This window comes from Neofelis nebulosa, chromosome 13, assembly GCF_028018385.1.
Source record: "Neofelis nebulosa isolate mNeoNeb1 chromosome 13, mNeoNeb1.pri, whole genome shotgun sequence".
In the NCBI taxonomy this organism is placed as follows: domain Eukaryota; kingdom Metazoa; phylum Chordata; class Mammalia; order Carnivora; family Felidae; genus Neofelis; species Neofelis nebulosa.
Window position 1 is genome coordinate 38,882,813 of NC_080794.1, and position 17,432 is coordinate 38,900,244.

The 17,432-nt window shown below is 51.3% G+C and overlaps 2 protein-coding genes across 24 annotated transcripts in view; both read right to left on the minus strand.

Annotated features, from left to right (window-relative positions):
* Positions 1 to 100: 100 nt before the first annotated feature.
* Positions 101 to 8,486, minus strand: NDST2 (N-deacetylase and N-sulfotransferase 2). 2 transcript variants are annotated; one of them, XM_058698361.1, is made up of 16 exons: positions 8,134 to 8,483; positions 7,218 to 7,463; positions 5,919 to 5,962; positions 4,494 to 5,834; positions 4,215 to 4,302; positions 3,745 to 3,899; positions 3,374 to 3,559; positions 2,982 to 3,110; positions 2,668 to 2,850; positions 2,479 to 2,575; positions 1,997 to 2,120; positions 1,684 to 1,858; positions 1,323 to 1,493; positions 1,106 to 1,215; positions 833 to 935; positions 101 to 735 (listed from the first exon to the last, which is right to left on the minus strand). In XM_058698361.1, the coding sequence occupies exons 4-16, from the start codon at positions 5,496 to 5,498 to the stop codon at positions 610 to 612; spliced, it is 2,652 nt and encodes an 883-aa protein (XP_058554344.1). In that variant the 5' UTR covers positions 5,499 to 5,834; positions 5,919 to 5,962; positions 7,218 to 7,463; positions 8,134 to 8,483; the 3' UTR covers positions 101 to 609. The 2 variants fall into 2 exon arrangements, with proteins under 2 accessions (XP_058554344.1, XP_058554345.1); XM_058698362.1 differs by having other exon boundaries at positions 1,143 to 1,215; positions 4,494 to 7,463; positions 8,134 to 8,486.
* A 384-nt stretch (positions 8,487 to 8,870) lies between these two features.
* CAMK2G (calcium/calmodulin dependent protein kinase II gamma) overlaps positions 8,871 to 17,432 on the minus strand; it is an 87,238-nt gene continuing 78,676 nt past the window's right edge. For 11 of the 22 annotated variants that reach the window (XM_058698375.1, XM_058698366.1, XM_058698364.1 and 8 more), the window contains 6 exons: positions 17,029 to 17,077; positions 15,699 to 15,812; positions 13,587 to 13,662; positions 13,121 to 13,215; positions 11,347 to 11,591; positions 8,871 to 10,895 (listed from right to left, as the gene is read on the minus strand). In XM_058698375.1, coding sequence (XP_058554358.1) covers positions 11,359 to 11,591; positions 13,121 to 13,215; positions 13,587 to 13,662; positions 15,699 to 15,812; positions 17,029 to 17,077 — 567 coding nt within the window. In that variant the 3' untranslated portion in view covers positions 8,871 to 10,895; positions 11,347 to 11,358. Of the gene's footprint in view, positions 10,896 to 11,346; positions 11,592 to 13,112; positions 13,216 to 13,586; positions 13,663 to 15,698; positions 15,813 to 17,028; positions 17,078 to 17,432 lie in introns of those variants that run through there. The other 11 variants (XM_058698368.1, XM_058698376.1, XM_058698378.1 and 8 more) reach the window with 4 other exon arrangements.

Sequence of the window (17,432 nt, forward strand, 5' to 3'; positions counted from 1 at the left end):
TTTCCCTCCATGTGCAGATGAACTTTGAACCGGGGTGGGGGGAAAGACTGATACTTCCTTTATTCTAAGTTTCTCCCACTCCAGTGAGGCAGACAAAACAGAAAAATAAGGATGTTTATTAAGGACATTTCTAGCCCACAGCTAGGGCTCATACTCAGCTCTATGAGCCACTGTCCGGCCTCATCCCCATTCAATGTGAATGACATTAGGGAGGCCGGGCCACAGGTAGATCCCATTGATCCCACAGTAGGGGGGGGGGTCCCTCCCATAGCCAGGTATAGATAGATATACTGCTGAGAATGAAGAGGGAAATCACTGGATTAATAAGTTCCTCTACACCTTGCCTGGACCCTTTCATTCTCACCCACCTTCAAAGACCATGGGTTGAAGGTGCCTAGTACCATGATGTGGGGTATCAAGGGAAGCCCCTTTATAAGACCTTAGAGGTATGGGAAAGGACTGCCCTTTCCTTCTCAGCCATCCCAGGCCTGGGGGCCACTGAGGTAGAAGGGGCAGGGGCTGGGCCACTCTAATACCCCTTGTGGGCCCTGCTCTGGGCTTGCCCTTTAGGGTAGTGGGGCGCTTTTGCTGGTACAGGAGGCCTGGACATCAGCCCAGACTGGAATGTTGCAGTTCTTCCCGAAGCCATGAGGGCACTGGCTGTCCAAGCCGGCTTAGCAGCTTCGACAGATCCAAATTGTGGTTCCGGAAAAAATCCATAAGAAAAAGGCGGGACTGAGAGGAGAAAAATGGAGGCAGAAGTGGTAAGGAGTGGGACGTAGGATGAGACCTCAGAGGTAGAGAGGGATACCTTGTCTGAGGCTTTACTCACCTCAGTGTCCATATCCGGATACCTCCGGCCTTTGCTTTTGCCCAGACAACGAGTCTTCCCACCTTCAAGTCCCTGGCACCAGAATCCCTTATCTTCATCAAACCTGCTCAATAGCAAAAGGGCATTAATTGGTAGGGAGAAAAGAAAATTCAAGCCCCATAAATGTATATTACCTCTCCCAGCTCACAGGGACACATGTCTCTTCCAAACAGACATGGTCAACCTGTTTCCCCATTTCCCCGATTCCTCCTCCCCTGGGTCATGCTCTCCCACCTGAGGGTCCGTGTGTAGTTCAGAAAGGGTGTGATACCCAGGAACTTCTGGATGCTCTCCATTGAGGCAGCTGGGTTGGTACGCAGCTCTTGCCCATCCACAATCAGCAACTAAAGGGACAGAGATGTAGTTCCCTCTGTATTCCTTAGAAGCCTCTAGGCTGAAGGGACAAAGAAGGGAAGGGGGACCCCAACAAAGGCTACTGGGGGGCATGTACCTGTCCAGAGGGGTAGTAAGTCAGCCAGCGCTGCAGATGGGTGGAATAGTAGCCAGGGACAAGACAGCGGTTCTGCAGGGAGCGAAGTGCCAGAGGGGCCTGAGAGGAGGCTGAAATCACCTGGTAGAAAGTATAATTCAGAGCAGCTGGGTCTCCATGTGCTCGCTGGTGCTGAAGGACAAGGAATAGGAAAGGATGGGTGAATTGATAGAATTATTCTGCCCTACTCTTGATCTGATGAATACACAGCATAGGAATCCCACACCAAAGCAATTTAGTTTCCCTACCCTCTTCCTTTCTGTCTCTAGCAGTCACCACCTCCCTCACTTAAGCCCTAATGTATCCCTAGCTTCAGGCTCACCTGATACCAGGAGTAGGCCCTGTCAGCAGGGTTGGTGAGCACAGTGATGATCTTGGCTCGTGGCAGAAGGGCAGCCCCCCGACGTGGTACAACCTCTGAGTCAAAGTAGGTGGCACTTTTTTCAAAGAGAAAGTCAGTGCTGGCATTGGAAGGGACAGGGAAGAAGTCCATGTACCTAGGAAGTAGCACAGAGGAGAGGCAGAGAATTTGCAGCATGAAGGGGCCAGATACCTGCACTGGTGGAAGCTGGAATGAGGATTTGGAGGGAAGGGAATGTTCCTCTGAGAAGCATTACAAAGGGTCCCAGTCTCACCAATCAATACCCTTGTGGTAATTAGGGCCGTTGAAGAACTGAATCTCCTCAAAGGTGCTGGGGCTAGGGAAGCTGCTAGTCACAGCTGGGTGCAGGCTCAGGAAGAAGTGAATAGCTGTGGTGCCTAAATGGGAGAGAAGGTCGAGGCTATTTTGGGAAAGAAGCCAGATCAACAATATGAATTTTAAGGAGGTGAGAAAATAACCACTCTGAGTAGTAATATCCCCTTTGGACAAACTAGAGTGAGAGAAGGAAAAGACAGTGAGACCCAGGGAAGTTAAAATAGTTCTCAGCCTTGACTGCATCAGAATCACTTGTGGATCTTTAAAAAAAACAAACCACAGATGATTCTGATTCAGGATTAAGAATCACTGTCTCAAGAGACTGGATTAAGGAGAGGTGGGTATGAGAAGGGAATTCCTTGGCCAAAGAATCCTTTGGGCTTAAGGCAGGGCAAGAGAAGTTGGCTAAGGACGATTCACCTGTTTTCTGGGGTCCCACAATCAAGAACTTGGGTAGCCGATCACAGGTTTTCTCCTTGGACCAGATATCTTTGTGCCTCTTGTCATCACAGGGATTCTGAAGGTGAGGCCAAGAATCAGATGTTTCATCTTTTCTTCAACTCTCTCCACCCCCATCACGTCTCTGGTCAGCCTGAGCTCCAACCATACCTGCCAAAGGGGGCTTCGCTCTTGAGGGAACAGTTCAAAGTACTTTCGTGCAAGAGGGACAGGAGGAAGGGTCTGTAGGCGCAGCCGTGTCCAGCATTGAAGGAAACGCACCAGGCTCTCAAAGGTATACAGGCCCAGCCGATCATTTCCATAATTTGACAGATGGGTCATAAAAATGCTGATCTGCAAGAGGGAGCCTGCGTGTCAGAATTAGAGAGCCTACCCCACCTCAGAATCAGGCTTGGTGAGCAAAGTTCCCAGCCTACATACACTTCAGCTCTCCAATCTTCTAGCCCTTCCTCTCAGCACCTTACCGGATTAAGCAGCACTGTCAGAAAGAGCTCTCCACCTCGGATGCTCCGGTCTAGTTCACGAGAGCCTCCAGGATATTCATTATAGAAGATTGTGTGAGTGAAGAGTCCACACGTCTGCCGTGGTAATACCTAGAAGAAGGAAAAAACTAACATGAGATTTGAAAGGCAGAATGAAAAATAAGGGACAAAAGACCTAAGGCATTAGGATTCCCTGGGTTTGTAAAGTACTGAGTTACACCAATAAAACTCTTACTATGTGCATTATGACTTTTCACCCCTTTACCCCCTATTATGTGAACTTGGACTGGCAGTTGAGAGGACACAGGTCAGTGCAGGTTGGTGGCTGTCTAAATGTAGGAGTTTGATTCAGGTTTGTATCAGGGGTCCCTCACCATAATGCCATTGTGAATGAAGCCACGGCGGTAGCGGGCAGGGCGGAGATGGGGATATTCCTCAGTGCTGGTCACCTGGATGCCCCACACAGATTTCCAGGCCTCATAGAGTTGCGTGTGGATGGGGTATACACCCGAGTGGTGGGGGGCCACAGCATACCCCAGATCCGTGGGAATCCCATGTTCCTGGGAATGGCATAGATTCTCACCAGGACCTGGTGAGGTTCAGGGAGTAGAGGGTAAAGAGGGTGGGGATACCTCCACAGAAAGAAAAATGGAAAGGGTAGGGAAAGGGCAGCCCATTAGGGGAAGGTTGAAAAGGAATCATTATCTCTGGGAAAAAGTATGGGGAACAGATCCAAGGGTCTCACCAGAGCAAACTGTTTGTTGAGCCTCATCTGGTCAGCCAGCACGGAGCGATTGTGGAACAGGTGTGGCTGCATGTGGCTCCACATGTGGGGGAACCACCAGAACTCTTTGCGGTGCTTCAGCAGCATGTCGTCCCCTGCATCCTCCTCCTCTGTCCCTATGACCACACACTGACCACTGACCACAGCCAGTCAGGCCCTGTGCCCTCCTCTGTTCTGTAACAACACTGACCATCTTCCATTCTTGGGATAAGATTGCTGACCTCTGCCCACCTGAGACTATTTTGCCCCACTGCTGACTTGCTCTTCAGCCACCCATGCTAACCTAAGTTCATATCCACCGCTAGCTCCTCACCATATTTTGACCCCAAACCTTGCCCCTTTTCTCCAACTTGCCTGCCCAGGAAGATGAACAGTGAAGGGACAGTCCAAACTAAGACAGATATGCTGAAGGAACAGGGGAATACACTCACCAGTATGATAGAACTTGCCCGAGAAGCCCAAGTTGAAAGTGAAGTTGGGGACTAAGGTCCTGAGTTTGTTCTGGGTGGTCAACAGAGCCTGGGAAGAGTAGCAGGAACACAAGAAATCATGAGAGCAGACTGATCAGGAGAAAAATGAAAAGTAATGTTCTTCCTGCCTGAAAAGGGCAGGGAGTATACCTATAACAAGCTCAGAATCAAGGGAGTCTGATAGCACAGAGCTTGAAACAGCTTCTAAGGAAAGAAATTTGAGTCAGGAAAAAGACTGACCTCAACATCAGCCACCTTCATGCGGGTACCTTCCTTGCCCACAAAGATGTCATCAATGTCTACCAAGATGTAGCGGTCAAGGTCTAGGCAGAGGCGCTTGCCAGTGAGGTATGCAACAGCATCAACAAAAACAAGTTTGTGGAGCCAGAAGGAAAGGCCATGGCCAAAGAGCACCCGCTGGATGCCATCATGAAGCCCCAGGTCTTGTACGACAGTGGGAAGCCGGGTCCGGCGAGGCACTGGTCCTGGCACAGGGGATTCAGCTGGCCGAAGGCTGGCAAGAAGCACTGGTTCATATGTGCTATGATTGGATTGGAAGATGGTCCAGTCATCACCAGGCAGCGGCCCAGGTTCCAGGCGGCTGGGGCGTGTGAGATGCAGTAAGGGGGCAGAAGGATTCACTTGGTAGTCCCGGAGCCCCAAGTTTGAGTGTAGGAAAAGGGGAAAACCCTTGAGCTGGGCACTCAGTAGGCTATGTTCATGGGCTCGGAAAAAGCCAATGATGCCCACACCGTACTCCACACAGTACCGGTCTAACAGTTCCCGACTCCAGGCATCCAGGTTGACATACTTGAGCAGGTTTTCATAAATGACCAAGACATAGCGGCCACGGGTATGATCAGTCAGTGTGGGCATGTCCCCTCGGCCGGGTGCTAGCTCAGTGCTATAACGAAAACGACTAGACTCCAAGATGGCCACAATCTCCTGCCCCAGCTGTGAGTATGCACTCTCCACAAACACAAGGACCACAGGTTCAGTTCGAGCTGTCTCTGGTGGCCTGGGGGGCCGTGGTGGGACTGGTGGACGTACAGGGCCAGGGCCAGCTGCTCCACCACTGCTGCAGTCTCCCAAGGGCAGGGGCAAGGGTTCCTTGGCCTTGGGGCTGGTGGATACGTAGTAAGCCAGGAAGCCCATGGAGCCCAGACTGAAAGCGATCAGCAGCAGTATGAGGCGGTGCAGTTCCAGCTGCCGAGCTGGGCGTACCACCTTCCACAGCTTGAGCATGGCGGGGAAGGGGAGGCAGGGATGGGGTCTACCTCAGGGGATGGGAGGTAGGAGTTCTATAGGCTGGGCTCTCTTAAGAGGGTAGGATAGGAAAGTAAGGGAAAATGATTTCCTCAGGGTCAGTTCCCTGAAAAGTTGGAGCCAACTCCCCTTACTTTAGGGTAGGGGAGTTAGAAGGGGCAACGAGGGGCAACTGGACACAGTCCACTGGTCTCAAGTCACCATGGCCCCCTGGCCCATGGCTTCAGGATGCAAATCTAGCCAGGCTCCACTCTTGGTCCTGCTGAGCTCCTCACATTAGAGGTCAACAAAGTTCATAATCCCTGCCCTCACTATCTGTAACACAGAAAAATCAATGGGTTACTTCTCCACCTGAAAGTGTATCATTAACCCATTCCCCTCTTCACCCATCTCTCTTACCTCCTGCTCACAGGATGATTTGTTCTCCAAAAAAAAAAAAACTCCTGTAGAAGAACAACACAATCTGAGTCTCATATCTTCACTTCATAGCTTGTTGCCTTTCTTAGAATATAAATTCTCCTTCCTGAGCTAAGCTCAGAGCTAGAGCAGTATATTCAAGGGCTGGAAGGGAACAAATCTCCCATCAAAAGGAGACCAAACAGCTTAGGAGGGTGAAAATGAACCTGCTCTGGAAGAAGTTCCCAGCCCACGACTAAGCAGTTGGCCAGCCAGCAGGAGCTCTGGTTGTTCTGTGAGGAAGGGACAGAAAGCCCCACAAGTCCCGTGCTCCAATGAAATATCAGATAAGAGGAAACTCATGAGTCTGTTAATCTTCCTCATCAGTCAAACCCAACATCACAAGCTAGAAGCACTAATGAACTTGTAGTGAGGAGAACACTATGGTGGGGGGTGGGGAGATTCGAAAGGTAAAAGAAATGGTGCTACCTAATCATTCGATTCACTTCCAAACCCAGAAACTCTCTTTTCTATTACTTGTGAAAAATTACTCATCCCCTGTCCTTCATCTCACCTGCACGAGTGTCAGAGAGTGATAAAAATGTAGCCCCAGGGCAGACCACATCACTGGGGCCTGAGAGAAGCCAGAGGGCTGAGTCCAGTCTGTCTTCCTATCACTTCAGTTCACCTTCCTAACTTAGCCTAGGTGATACTATATCCTCATCACTGAACAGCTCAGAAGGGTCCTGAGCTAGCCTATGGAGACATGAGGGATTGAATCCTGTTACAAAAAGATAGCAAACTTAGTGGGGCTGGATGAGAGCTACAACAGCTTAAGTCATACCCAACCAGTAAGAAAGGGGTAAGGACAGTGTGATCAGAAAACAGTTTCAGGGAGAGCTAATTTTGGAGACTGTTTTCTTAAATATATAGACTGCTTCTAGAAGCTTTATTGTTGTTCTCTCCAGCTTAGCCATTCCTAGTAAGGCCAGGGACTGGCAATCCTTCTCTGCTACCCACTCCCAGGCATATACATCTCAGGGGTGAGATCAGGCAGAGACAGGGTTCCTCAGAATTGAGAGAGATGATTTAAGAACAGTTCAGCTTTGGCCTGGGTAAAATTGACATGAAAAGAAAGCTGGGGAGAGGACTGAAATAGTGATGGGAAGGGGTGAATCCTAAGAATTAAAGGAAACTCTTTAGGGAAAACACAGTAGTGAGAAGTCCTCACTGACACGAAGTGGACACTCAGGGTGTCTCCCCCATTACTGTTAAGAATAATTGTAAATAATGAGAGCTTACTCTTTGTCAGACATTCTTCCAAGAGCTTTCCATATATTTAATGCTCACATCAGCCCTGGAAGGTAGGTAAGAGGCAGACACTATTATTATCCCCATTTTACATGTGAGTAATTTGAGGTCCAGAGAAGCTTAGTCACTTGCCCAGGATCACACAGCTCAGTCAGTCAGTGGAGGAACTGGGATTCAAAGTCAGGCCTGTCGAGCTCCACAGCCCGGGTTCTTAACCACTGCATGTTGGCTTCACACCTAGAAGAAGCAGCAATATTTAGGGAAGGGGTGCTGAGGGAGCTATTGGGGTCGAGTGTGGGATGGGATGACAGATGCCGAAGTAGAAACGCGGGGAAAGGGTTGCTGTACGTGTGAGCAGCAGCGGGAGGTTTCTGAGGCAGAAACCAAAGGGGTCCCCCAGGCCTGGGCTGGGCGACAGCACTAGTGAGAGGAACCAGGGAAGGCGGGGAGACAAGTGGTGCAGATGCCGCGGGAGGGGGGGGGGGGTGGCTACCGAGGAGCGAGCGACGTGGGAATGCGGGGCTGCCATACCAGGAGTCACGGGTAGAGGGTCCCTGCTGAGGGGGACATGGGGTCACAGGTGGATATGAAGGGAGCGCCAGATGGGGACCGGGCAAGGGACACGCCGAGGAGAGCTTGGGGTGACATCGAGGCAGGCATTGGGCTGGGAGAGCCCCGAGGGGAGGAGGAGCCCCCTACTGAGGGAAATGAAGCAACTACGAGGGAGGCTAGTGGAGGGGACGCAGGAGAGGGGAGCGCTGGGCCGCGCTGAGGGCCGCCCGGGACAACCCCGCGGGTGGTTATGGTGGCAACACTGAGGGGAAGTCTGTGAGGGGAGGGACTGCGGGCGACCGTGGGTGGGGGCCACCCTCTGAGTGGGGGGTGGTTACCCTCAAGGGCGGCTCACCCGGCGGACTAGGCGGCGTCCCCGCTGTCCCCGGGCTCCGCCGCGTCCCGGGGCTGCCCGGCTTCCCAGCTCTCGGGGCCTTGGGCCGCGTCGCGGCGGCTCCGCCATCTCCGAGAGAACGCTCTGCCGCAGCCGGGCCCAACCACCGCTCCCACCCGGGGTGGGGGGAGGCGGCTCGCTGCCGCTCGTGACGCCCCTCAGGTCCCCGCAGAGTCCGGGCCTGGCAGCTGCACTGCCGAGGTGCTGGGCGGCCGAACAGTCCTCCGTAGCGCTCGGTCGAGCCTCGGCCTCCGAGACGGCGGGCTGCGCGCCCCGCCCTCAGAGGCGCACCCCCTCCTCCCCGCCCGGTGGCACAGTCTGGCGAGCGTCGGGCGCCGCGGCTCCCGGGGCAGGGGCGGGCCCAGGGTTCGGGCTCGTCCACTCAGCCCTGCGAAGGGGGAGCCGAGTCGGGCCACTGAGGAGCGAAGGGGGCGGGGCAGCCCGTGACGCGGGCGGGGCCCGGGGGCGGGGCGAGACCCCTAGCCCGCCAGCCAAGGGTCCACATCTTTTCTCTCCACCCCAAACTCGCCTCAGCAGCCCAGTGGACCAGTTGGAGGTTGATGAGTTTATGAGGAAGTTTTATTTTAAAGTGGGCCCAAAGGGAGTGGGAGAAGCTACATCTCCTCATCTGAAGGCTTGTAACCCAGGCTGCTCAAATCAGCCTTTGGCCATAAGCTTCCAACAGCAGTAACACAATGGACTGTTTAAAGGTTATTTTATTAAATATCTTCAGTTCAAGGTTTCATTGTAACAAAGCTATGAAGGGTCTACCAACATTCAGAACAAACACTAACTATTTTTAAATTATTTCTATGTCATCATGCAAAAATTCTGCATCAAATGCCTTCCATTTCCTGTTTAAAAGGTGATTTTTTTTTTTTTTTTTTATAGTCTATTGTCTATAGATGCTGACATTAGCCCCAGAAGAGGAATAAGAATGCTAAGAAGTGGGGCTGGAGCAGCCATATGAAGCTATGGGTCTTAATGAACTCTAAGACCATTTGTCTTCAAGCCAGCAAAACCAAACCCTGTGGTGAAGGCGTCTGCGTGCTGGTACTGCAGGCTGCAGGGCAAGAAAGGGCTGGGGCCCAGGGGCTGAGGCATGCATGAGGTGCTCAGAGGAGCCTGGCTAAACCCAAGCACCAGCACCTGTGAGTCTGCTCTCTTCTCAGCTGGCTCCAAGGTAAACCTGTAGCTCTGCCTCTTCTCCCAGCTCCTGTGCCTCCTGAAGATAGTTCAGGAAGCTGGGATTTACCCACCTTTCCCCCAATAGTGCAGATATTTGTGCAGATAAGTCTGCATAGTTGTTCTGGGGGAAACCAAGGCCATGACCAGTTGCTCCTCCATTATCTTCTCTGCTATCTGCTTAGGGTATAGATCTTTCCTTCCTGGAATGGAACTCCTTGAGCACAGAGAGGGACAATGAATGTAGGAGCCTTGGCTCTGGACACCTCTTTTGGGTACATGCAGGTGAGGGGGGGTGATGCCCATGCAGATTGTCCAGCAGTAAGTCATATACTTCAGTTGGTCAGTAGAGAGGCCTCTTTAAAGAGAACATCTCTTCTTGCCAGAGCAGTCAGGTCAATCTCAAAGACAGGTAAAGAGATGGGCGTGCAGCAAGGGAAGAGTAAGAAGGGAGGCAGTCCTGAGGGCAGCCTGAATGCATAGAAACAACCATCAACTCAATCCCGCTGCCTCACTCCTCCCATCCCACAGGGGCACTTGGCAGAGGGCCCAGGCCCAGATGAGGGTCAGCACGGGGACCACCACAATGAAAAGTCAAGACAAAGATGGTCCAAATCAGCACAGAAACAGAACTGCCAAAGGCAGCAAGGGGAGCCCTGACCAGGGCCTGGCTCTCTCCTTGCTAAGTTATAAGAAAACAAACACAAAGCAAAGCAGCAACTCCTCCCCTTTCCCAGCTGCAGGTATTGGGCCTCAGTATCAGGGCCCACGTGCATTGTGCATCCTATAGAAATGGATGAGTAAGTGAGTACATGTCAGACTAACACGAGGTTTCTCAACAGCTTTGTGGCGGACACACTTCTGCAGCACCAATTCTCTTCCTTTCTACACTAAATGGAACAGTACAGCAACGTCCAGGCCCTCAGTCCCGAGGCCACTGCTTCTCAGCTGCCTCCACAGCAGGCTGGGAGCTCTGTGTTCTCTCACAAGTAGGTCTGATGGCCACGATGTTCTCATCAGCCTCATTCTAGGCGCTATGCAAGTTCAGAAGAAGTCCATTCCTAGACCTGGGGCAGGCAGGCCACCTCAGGGGCTGCAATCACATCACAGCCCCTAAAGCTCTGTCAGAGTTCTTGCCTGGTCCCCTGAGTCCACGGAGGCCAGAGGCCGAGCTCACCTCTTCAGGGCTGGTGGGTGAGCCGGCTGCTCATGCCAGGACGGGTGTCACACAAACTCCTGCCTTCTTGCCAGCCCAAGGGCTATCGGTGGTTTTAAAACGCATCATGGTATGGATTCCATTTTTTTTTTAAACAATCTTTTTTTCTTTTTTTTTCTTAAATGTAAAAAACACCTCGGTACAGCAGAGACAGACACGAAGGGCGGGCGGGAGGGCTGCATGCAGGGGCGTGCATTGGCTGCTGCCGCTTTGTAATTTAATTGTTTTAAACCTCAAACGAACAGGACTGCCGCTGTCACTCAGGCCCTCCAGAGCCACTGGCTGCGAAGGTTTGACCTCCGGCTGGGATCTCCTAATGCCCCTGTCAAAGAGGACAGACGTGGTAACAGAACAAAGGACAATAAGCACACAGATGAGTTCCAGGGACTTAAACACGCTAGACACGTGGCCAAGTCTGCCTGAAAAGGTGGAGGATGGGGGAGAAGCTAGCATTTAAATATAACATTGCTTCACATTTGCTAAGCAAATGCTTTACTTCTGAGTATCTTATTTAATGCTTACAACTCAATGAAGTAGGTACCACTCTTTCTCTCTTTTTTGACAGCTAAGGAAACAGGCTTAGGGTAGGGAAGTAACCTGTCCAAAGTCACCCAACTTAGAGTCCTAGGGCCAGACACAAGTCTGTCTGACAGCCTTTGCCACTCCCCTGGGATGATCCATATCTCTTCCCCTAGTGCCACTTCTCAACCTCCTCTTCCTCCTCTGATCCCATCTGTCCCCCTCCTCACCCCCCCCCCCCCCACCAGGTGCACCTGTGGCTGAGCTCACTGCAGCGGTGCAGCAGGGGCTCCTGAGCAGTGATAGTGGACATTGAGCCACTTGCCATCCCGGCGGTGCCAGACCCGGGTCTCCTCCGACTGGCTGGTGCGAGGCCGACCCTGCCCATCGATGTACTGGGTGAGGCGGATGTAGGCGATGCAAGCTGCGTCCTCCCCAATCACGTGGACGTGCGGGTTCAGGATGGTGGTGTGGATGGGCTTGCTGTTCTTGGATAGAACTGCAGGGGGCAAGGCAGAGTGCAGTAGGTAGGAGGGCATCAGGCCTGGGCACTGACATTTTCCTCCCAGCCTGCTCTTCCAGGTCTCACCCTCTTTTCCAGCAACCGTTCTGGGAGTCCCTAAGTCCCCCATACACCAAAGGCCAGGAAACCCCATAACAGTAGTCTCAGTTATCCAAATGGAAGAAAGAGGTGGAGAACAATGATAATAGCAACTACTACTTTAATCAGACATTGCACTAGGGGTTTTACATACATAAACTATTATTTCTTGGTCAATATTATTTTCTTTATTATGAAATAATGAAGCAGGCTCAAGGAGGTTAAGTAATTTTCCCAAATCACACAACATTTGAACTCAGGACCATCTGACTCCTAACTAAAGCCTATGATCTTTCCATTCTTCCAGGCCGATGTTTAGATTTCATAAGGGTTGGCTTGTCCCTAACTGGCTGCAGAGCAAAATCAAGAGCTTAAGATTTCAAAATTGATTTGTGATTTGGAAAAAAAAAAAATGTCCAAAGTTAAAATAGAATCACCAAAGCACCAAGCTCAGGATATTCCTAGGGTTCCCAGATTCTGCTGCGGGAAGGCCAAAAGAAGTTGGATTGCCATTATCAGCGAACACTGTGAACTGTGTTGCTTTTAATGAGATTCACATTTTAATTCATTTCAAATGTTAGACAGGGTCTACCTGAGACCCTCCCTAGGGCTTCTATAATCTCTGAAACTGCTCTGGCTAACAGAATTACTTAGATAGCCAAGGGTTTACATTTGCAGCCGACATGGAGAGGATGGTAGTTAGTAGAAAAAAACTGTGACAAAAAAAAAGCCACAAAAAACCAAAAAAAACAAAAAAACAAAAAAACAAAACCTCACCTCGGGGGAAGGCCCGGGATAAAATGGGAAAGAAAAGAAGAAAAGAAAAAAAAAAAAAATAGGGAGGAGGAGGGTGCTAGAAAGTGGAGAGAAAGACTGGAGGAGGTGGTGATTCATCTTCTTATTCCCTGGAACTTCCACGAACTGTCCAGAGTCCAGAGTGTACAGCCCCTCAGCCAGGACTACTTCCTTCCATATTCAGGAGGCCCCTAGCCACAACTTCTGATCTCACAAATCACCCACAGTGCCCTGCTACTTGCTTGTACATTCTTATCCTGGTTTTAATTTCCTCTACTGTGAAATCTATACATACAGAGCTTCATTACTACTTGCTGACGTCATCTCAACCTAATCTCAGTGGTTTCCAGTCATTGTGGAAAGAGGTGAGGCTTAAAGAAATCGTGACCCTGATTGTGCCACAAAGCAGCTGCAGAATGACGGGGCACGTGGGGCTCTGAAGCAAGTCCTTCAAAGGTGTCCGTTTAAGACCGTCCTCAGGGCACAAGGAAGCAAACACATAGAACAAGGTGCAGCCAAGCAGGTCAAATAAGGGAAAAGCAGGCAACTGGGAAGAGGAGATGGTGAGCAGGACAGAGGCAAAGGGGGTAAAGGGTCAGGCAGGAGTATATCAGCAGCACGAACCCACTCACGATTCTCAAAGTAAAACTTATGGAAATCCATCCCCTCCACGAGGTTACCAAGGGCCTCGGGTTCAAAGGAAGTGAGGCCTGGATCGCAAATCTTCCTGCAGAAAAAAAAAAAATAGCCTGTCAGTCTCCTATAGGATTACTTGTCTTTCTTCCTTGTCAGTGATGTCTGTCCTGCAGCATGTTAGCTGCGGGCTAGGTCTGACAAGATGGCTAAGATCTTAGGGTCTTACCCTCTCAGCCCACCACCAAGACACCATGGCAGGGGTGGGGAATGGGGGTGGGTGGGGGTGGGGTATTATCATAGGGTATCTATCTGGGAGGGATTCCAGCCCAAGGGCCTGGTATTTAATTCAAGCATTGTGCCCAAGGCCCAGCCTTCCCTTTTCTCAGGGTCCAAGCTGATTTTGGGGAAGAGGGAAGGCTTCTAGAGTTGACTTGGGTCTCAAGGAAATGGGTCTCTACTCACGTGTAGGCTTCAAAGTCCCCATTGTTGATGGCCTCAATCAGTTGTTCTGTGATCTTAATGATCTCCTGTTTCCGCACTGCGGGGGGGGAAAATCCAGAAATTTACCTGCACGGGATTGAGGAGCTCCCAAGTGACAGAGAACCCTCCCCAATCCTTCAGAGAATCCCCTGTGATCTCTGTGACAAAGACATCCCTCTTCTCGGTCTTTAACATTAAGGCCCTCTGCAGAAGAGTGAGCCCACTTTTCTCTTCATTCCTTCTCTGTTGTCTGTAGAGCTAATGGCCCCCTCCTCCTGAAGCCCACCCACTGGTTACGGCTCCCTGGCCTTTGTCTCCCTCTCCATCAACAACCAGGATGCAAAAAACACTCTTGTCTTTTACAGTTGAGGAGCCTAGCCATCATGAATACTCTGACCAGACTCTCTACCCCATCCCCAGCACATTCAGCCTAAGAAGCATCTCCTGATATGGCTGTTTCCACCACCCACTTACTTCTCTCACCTAAAGGGGCTCAGTCAGGTCTCGATTACCACCACCACTACACCACCCCAGCCCTCATTCAGTGGTCCAGAACCTAGTCCTGGGCAACAGCCAGCCTGAGAGCAGAACCTAGCCAAGGATGAGGGCTCCACAAGGATGAACAGAGCCCTGGGACAGATGCTTAATTCTCTTTACCATGCTCATCTCCTCCACAGGGCTTTTCTGGGATAAAGGATCTTGGAACTATAAACACTCTTTTTAAACAGAGCCTCTCACCAGAGAGATGGCTCCATTTACCCTGGACGAGCCTTAGAATAGCTCTAAATCTCGTACCAGCTCTCATGCCAGGATGCGTCCCCCAAGAAAACTGAGACAAGGTTCAGAATGACAGCAGGCAGAACTGGTGCCCAAAGAGCCCCCCACCTCCACCCTATCCAAAGTCAAGGGACTTTTGGTGGCATCCTACACTCACAGGCAGCTCACTGACAGGGAGCGCCACTATCAGCAGAGGCCACCAGGGTAAGAGAGGGCTCAGGCTGAGCTCAGGCCAACCCTGACCAGAGCCCCGGGCTGGCCCAGGCCACAAGCCTTTCCTCACAGGAGCGAGAGGCTGCAAGACAAATGCGAGCATTAGAACAGCACAGCCAAGAGGCACAGCTGGGAGAGGGCAGTGCAGCCAAAGATACAGCCAGGTGGTGGCCCCATAGCCACCAGTACTGTCACGGAGGCAGCTCCAGGTGAGTAAGCAGCATCTTAGGGGAACAAACGAGCTGTATCCACTTTCTAGAGGCAAGCAGGTATGTGAACACACACACACACACACACACACACACACACACACACACACTCACTCACTCATACACACCCCCTCTCCAACCCACCAAACCCATTTGCAGGACCTGACTGGGGCCCTAAGGGTGAAGAGGATTGTGTTTAGAAATTTTAAAAGGACAGATAATAGAAGGAAAAGAAGCAGACAAAGGCATCCTCTACACAGACACAACTTAAAATAAAAATATGAGCTACCATTAATCCAGCAAGGCATCATATCAAGACATTCTACTATCTCATTTATTTTCATAACAGTACTATCAGGTAGGTGCTATTTTATTCCCATTATACAGATAAAGAAGCTGAGGCTCTGGGAGGTTTAAGCTACTTCACACATTTTGAAGCTGGGATTTAAACTCAGTCTGTCTCACTCCAAGCCTCATGCTCTTAATATGATGTGCTGAGCCTCAGGAAATACCAAATCCCAACACGGTTCTTGGCTTATGGCAATTTCACCATCATCCCCGCTCCCACCACCTTTGACCTGATTTCTGACTCAGCCTTTCTTCCTGGCTCGTTGCTGAGGCAAGGCCCACTGAATATCCCAGTGGCTTTCTATTCCTTCCCACAATGCCATGTTCTTCCACCCACTCTTCTTTATGTCTTTGGGCCCTGGTCCCAGGGGCCCCTGCCTGGTATTAACAGCACCTCCAATCAGCTCCCCCACCCAGCAGAGGCCGAGCTCCCCAAGCTTACTAAGACAGATAGCTGGGCTGGGCTGACAGCTCTGGGGGGTATCCCTGAGGGGCTTCAGGACGAGCCAGGGAGACAGAAGCCAGATTGTGCCTCCCTCACACTTACTGGCTGAGGAGCAGAGAGAAGGCTGGGGCTGCATGCCTGCAGAGGGGGCTGTTCTGTCCCGGGAGCTCCGTCCTTCAGGCACCGAGCTGCCATTCCCAGTGCGGAGCGGGGCAGCTAGCCAGCCAGGGCAGGGCAGGGCAAGGCAGAGCAGCCAAAACAAACAGAACAAGGCAGGTGAGCGAGCAAGCCAGACAGGACCCAAGCCCGTGGCACTGCAGAGCCGGGGCAAGGCAACGCCTCGGGCTGCTGTGGACACTGGACCACATCCCACGCTGCCGCCTCTGCCAGAGAGGCCTCCCAGCTGAGAGCCCCGGGAAGGTGCACAGACTTGGGCTTGTGGCTTACAGAGGAGCCTTCAAACAGACTGTACAAGGACCCCTGCTCCCAGGGAAGATGTTCTAGGGCGCTAGGCTACAAGGTCAAGAGCCCAGCAGTGAAGGAGCCACACTGACTCCACCAGCATCACCAGAACTGAATTGCTCTGGCCTTAATCCCAACAGCCCTAGAGGTACTGTTGTTTATTGCTTTATACATTTATGCTCTCTATTTTTTTTTTCGTTCCCAAAGGTTTATTGCCCCCTTACAGCTCCTGTGTGTGTTCTCTTAGCTCTGTCCTGCAGCATTTCTCCATCTTTTCTGAGAGCCTGGTCTCAGGCCACTTACTGTGGCAAAGGGAACAATTCCAGGAGGCCAAACCAAAGAGCAGGGCAGAGATTCCCAGGGGTCTGGCCTGCCACGCCCTCCCACACCCCCTGGCCCTCCTGGCCAGGCCCAAGCTTAGGGTGGTGGTCCTCACAGGACCACCTGGATATGGCCAAATGTGGTTCTGGCTCCATCATTCATGTCAAGACTTTGTGATGAGAGTGACTGATCCCAATGTGCCCAGGACCGTTCTAGTTTTAAAACTGAAAGTTCCACATTCTGGGAATCACCTCAGTCCTAGGGAAATTGGGACCATTGGTCACCCTACTAATGACTCACTATATTTAAGGGCTACTTCTGCAGGGGCTCAGGATGTCCCTGTACAGCGATGTCACATCATTATCAGCAACAGGAACAGTTCTCTGAGCCCTGGCCCTGGAAAGGCTTAGGAAAACCTCTAGGTTAGCTATTCCAGACCTGGGGTCAAAAAAGAGAAGCCTCTTGCCTAGCCCAGCCAGGCCAGACAGGGACCTCACAACCCACAGAGAGTAGCTTTTATTCCAAGCCCTCTCCTAGAGTCTAAGGAGTCACCATTCTCAGTTCTGGGGACAGACAAGACAGGTGCCCCACTGGAGCCAAGGTACCAGGGACACTGCTAGGGTCCCTTCCCAACCCTGCCAGCACCTACCTTTGAGGTCTTCATCTTCTGTGGTGGTGTTGCAGCTCTCTGTGGAGCCCTGTAGGCCAAAAAGAACATGTTTCTATAACACTCAGGCCCTTGGAAACCAGAGAAACTGAGCAAAACAGAAGCAGAGTATGTGCTCCTACAGGAGGTGCAAGGAAGAATCATAGGAAGTTCTATTTTCACCCTTGCCATCTGACTTTTATAACACCCTGGGTTCCCAGATCCCCTCCCAAGTCTTCCCCAACTCAGTAAATGACAATATCTATCTTGTTGTTAAAACCTACAGTCACCTTCTAGGTTTGATTCTAGGTTGAATCTTTGCTTTCTATTTTTTTAAAATGTTTATTCATTTATTTTGAGAGAGAGAGAGAGAGAGAGAGGAGAGAGAGAGCGCACAAGTAGAGAGG

Coding starts and splice junctions, on each gene's coding strand:
- NDST2 (XM_058698361.1), bottom strand. CDS start 5,498: ATGCTCAAGCTGTGGAAGGTGGTACGCCCAGCTCGGCAGCTGGAACTG. Junction 3,900..4,214: donor GGGCAAGTTCTATCATACTG/GTGAGTGTATTC, acceptor GTGTGGTCATAG/GGACAGAGGAGGAGGATGCA. Junction 2,121..2,478: donor TGTGGGACCCCAGAAAACAG/GTGAATCGTCCT, acceptor TCTCCCATTTAG/GCACCACAGCTATTCACTTC.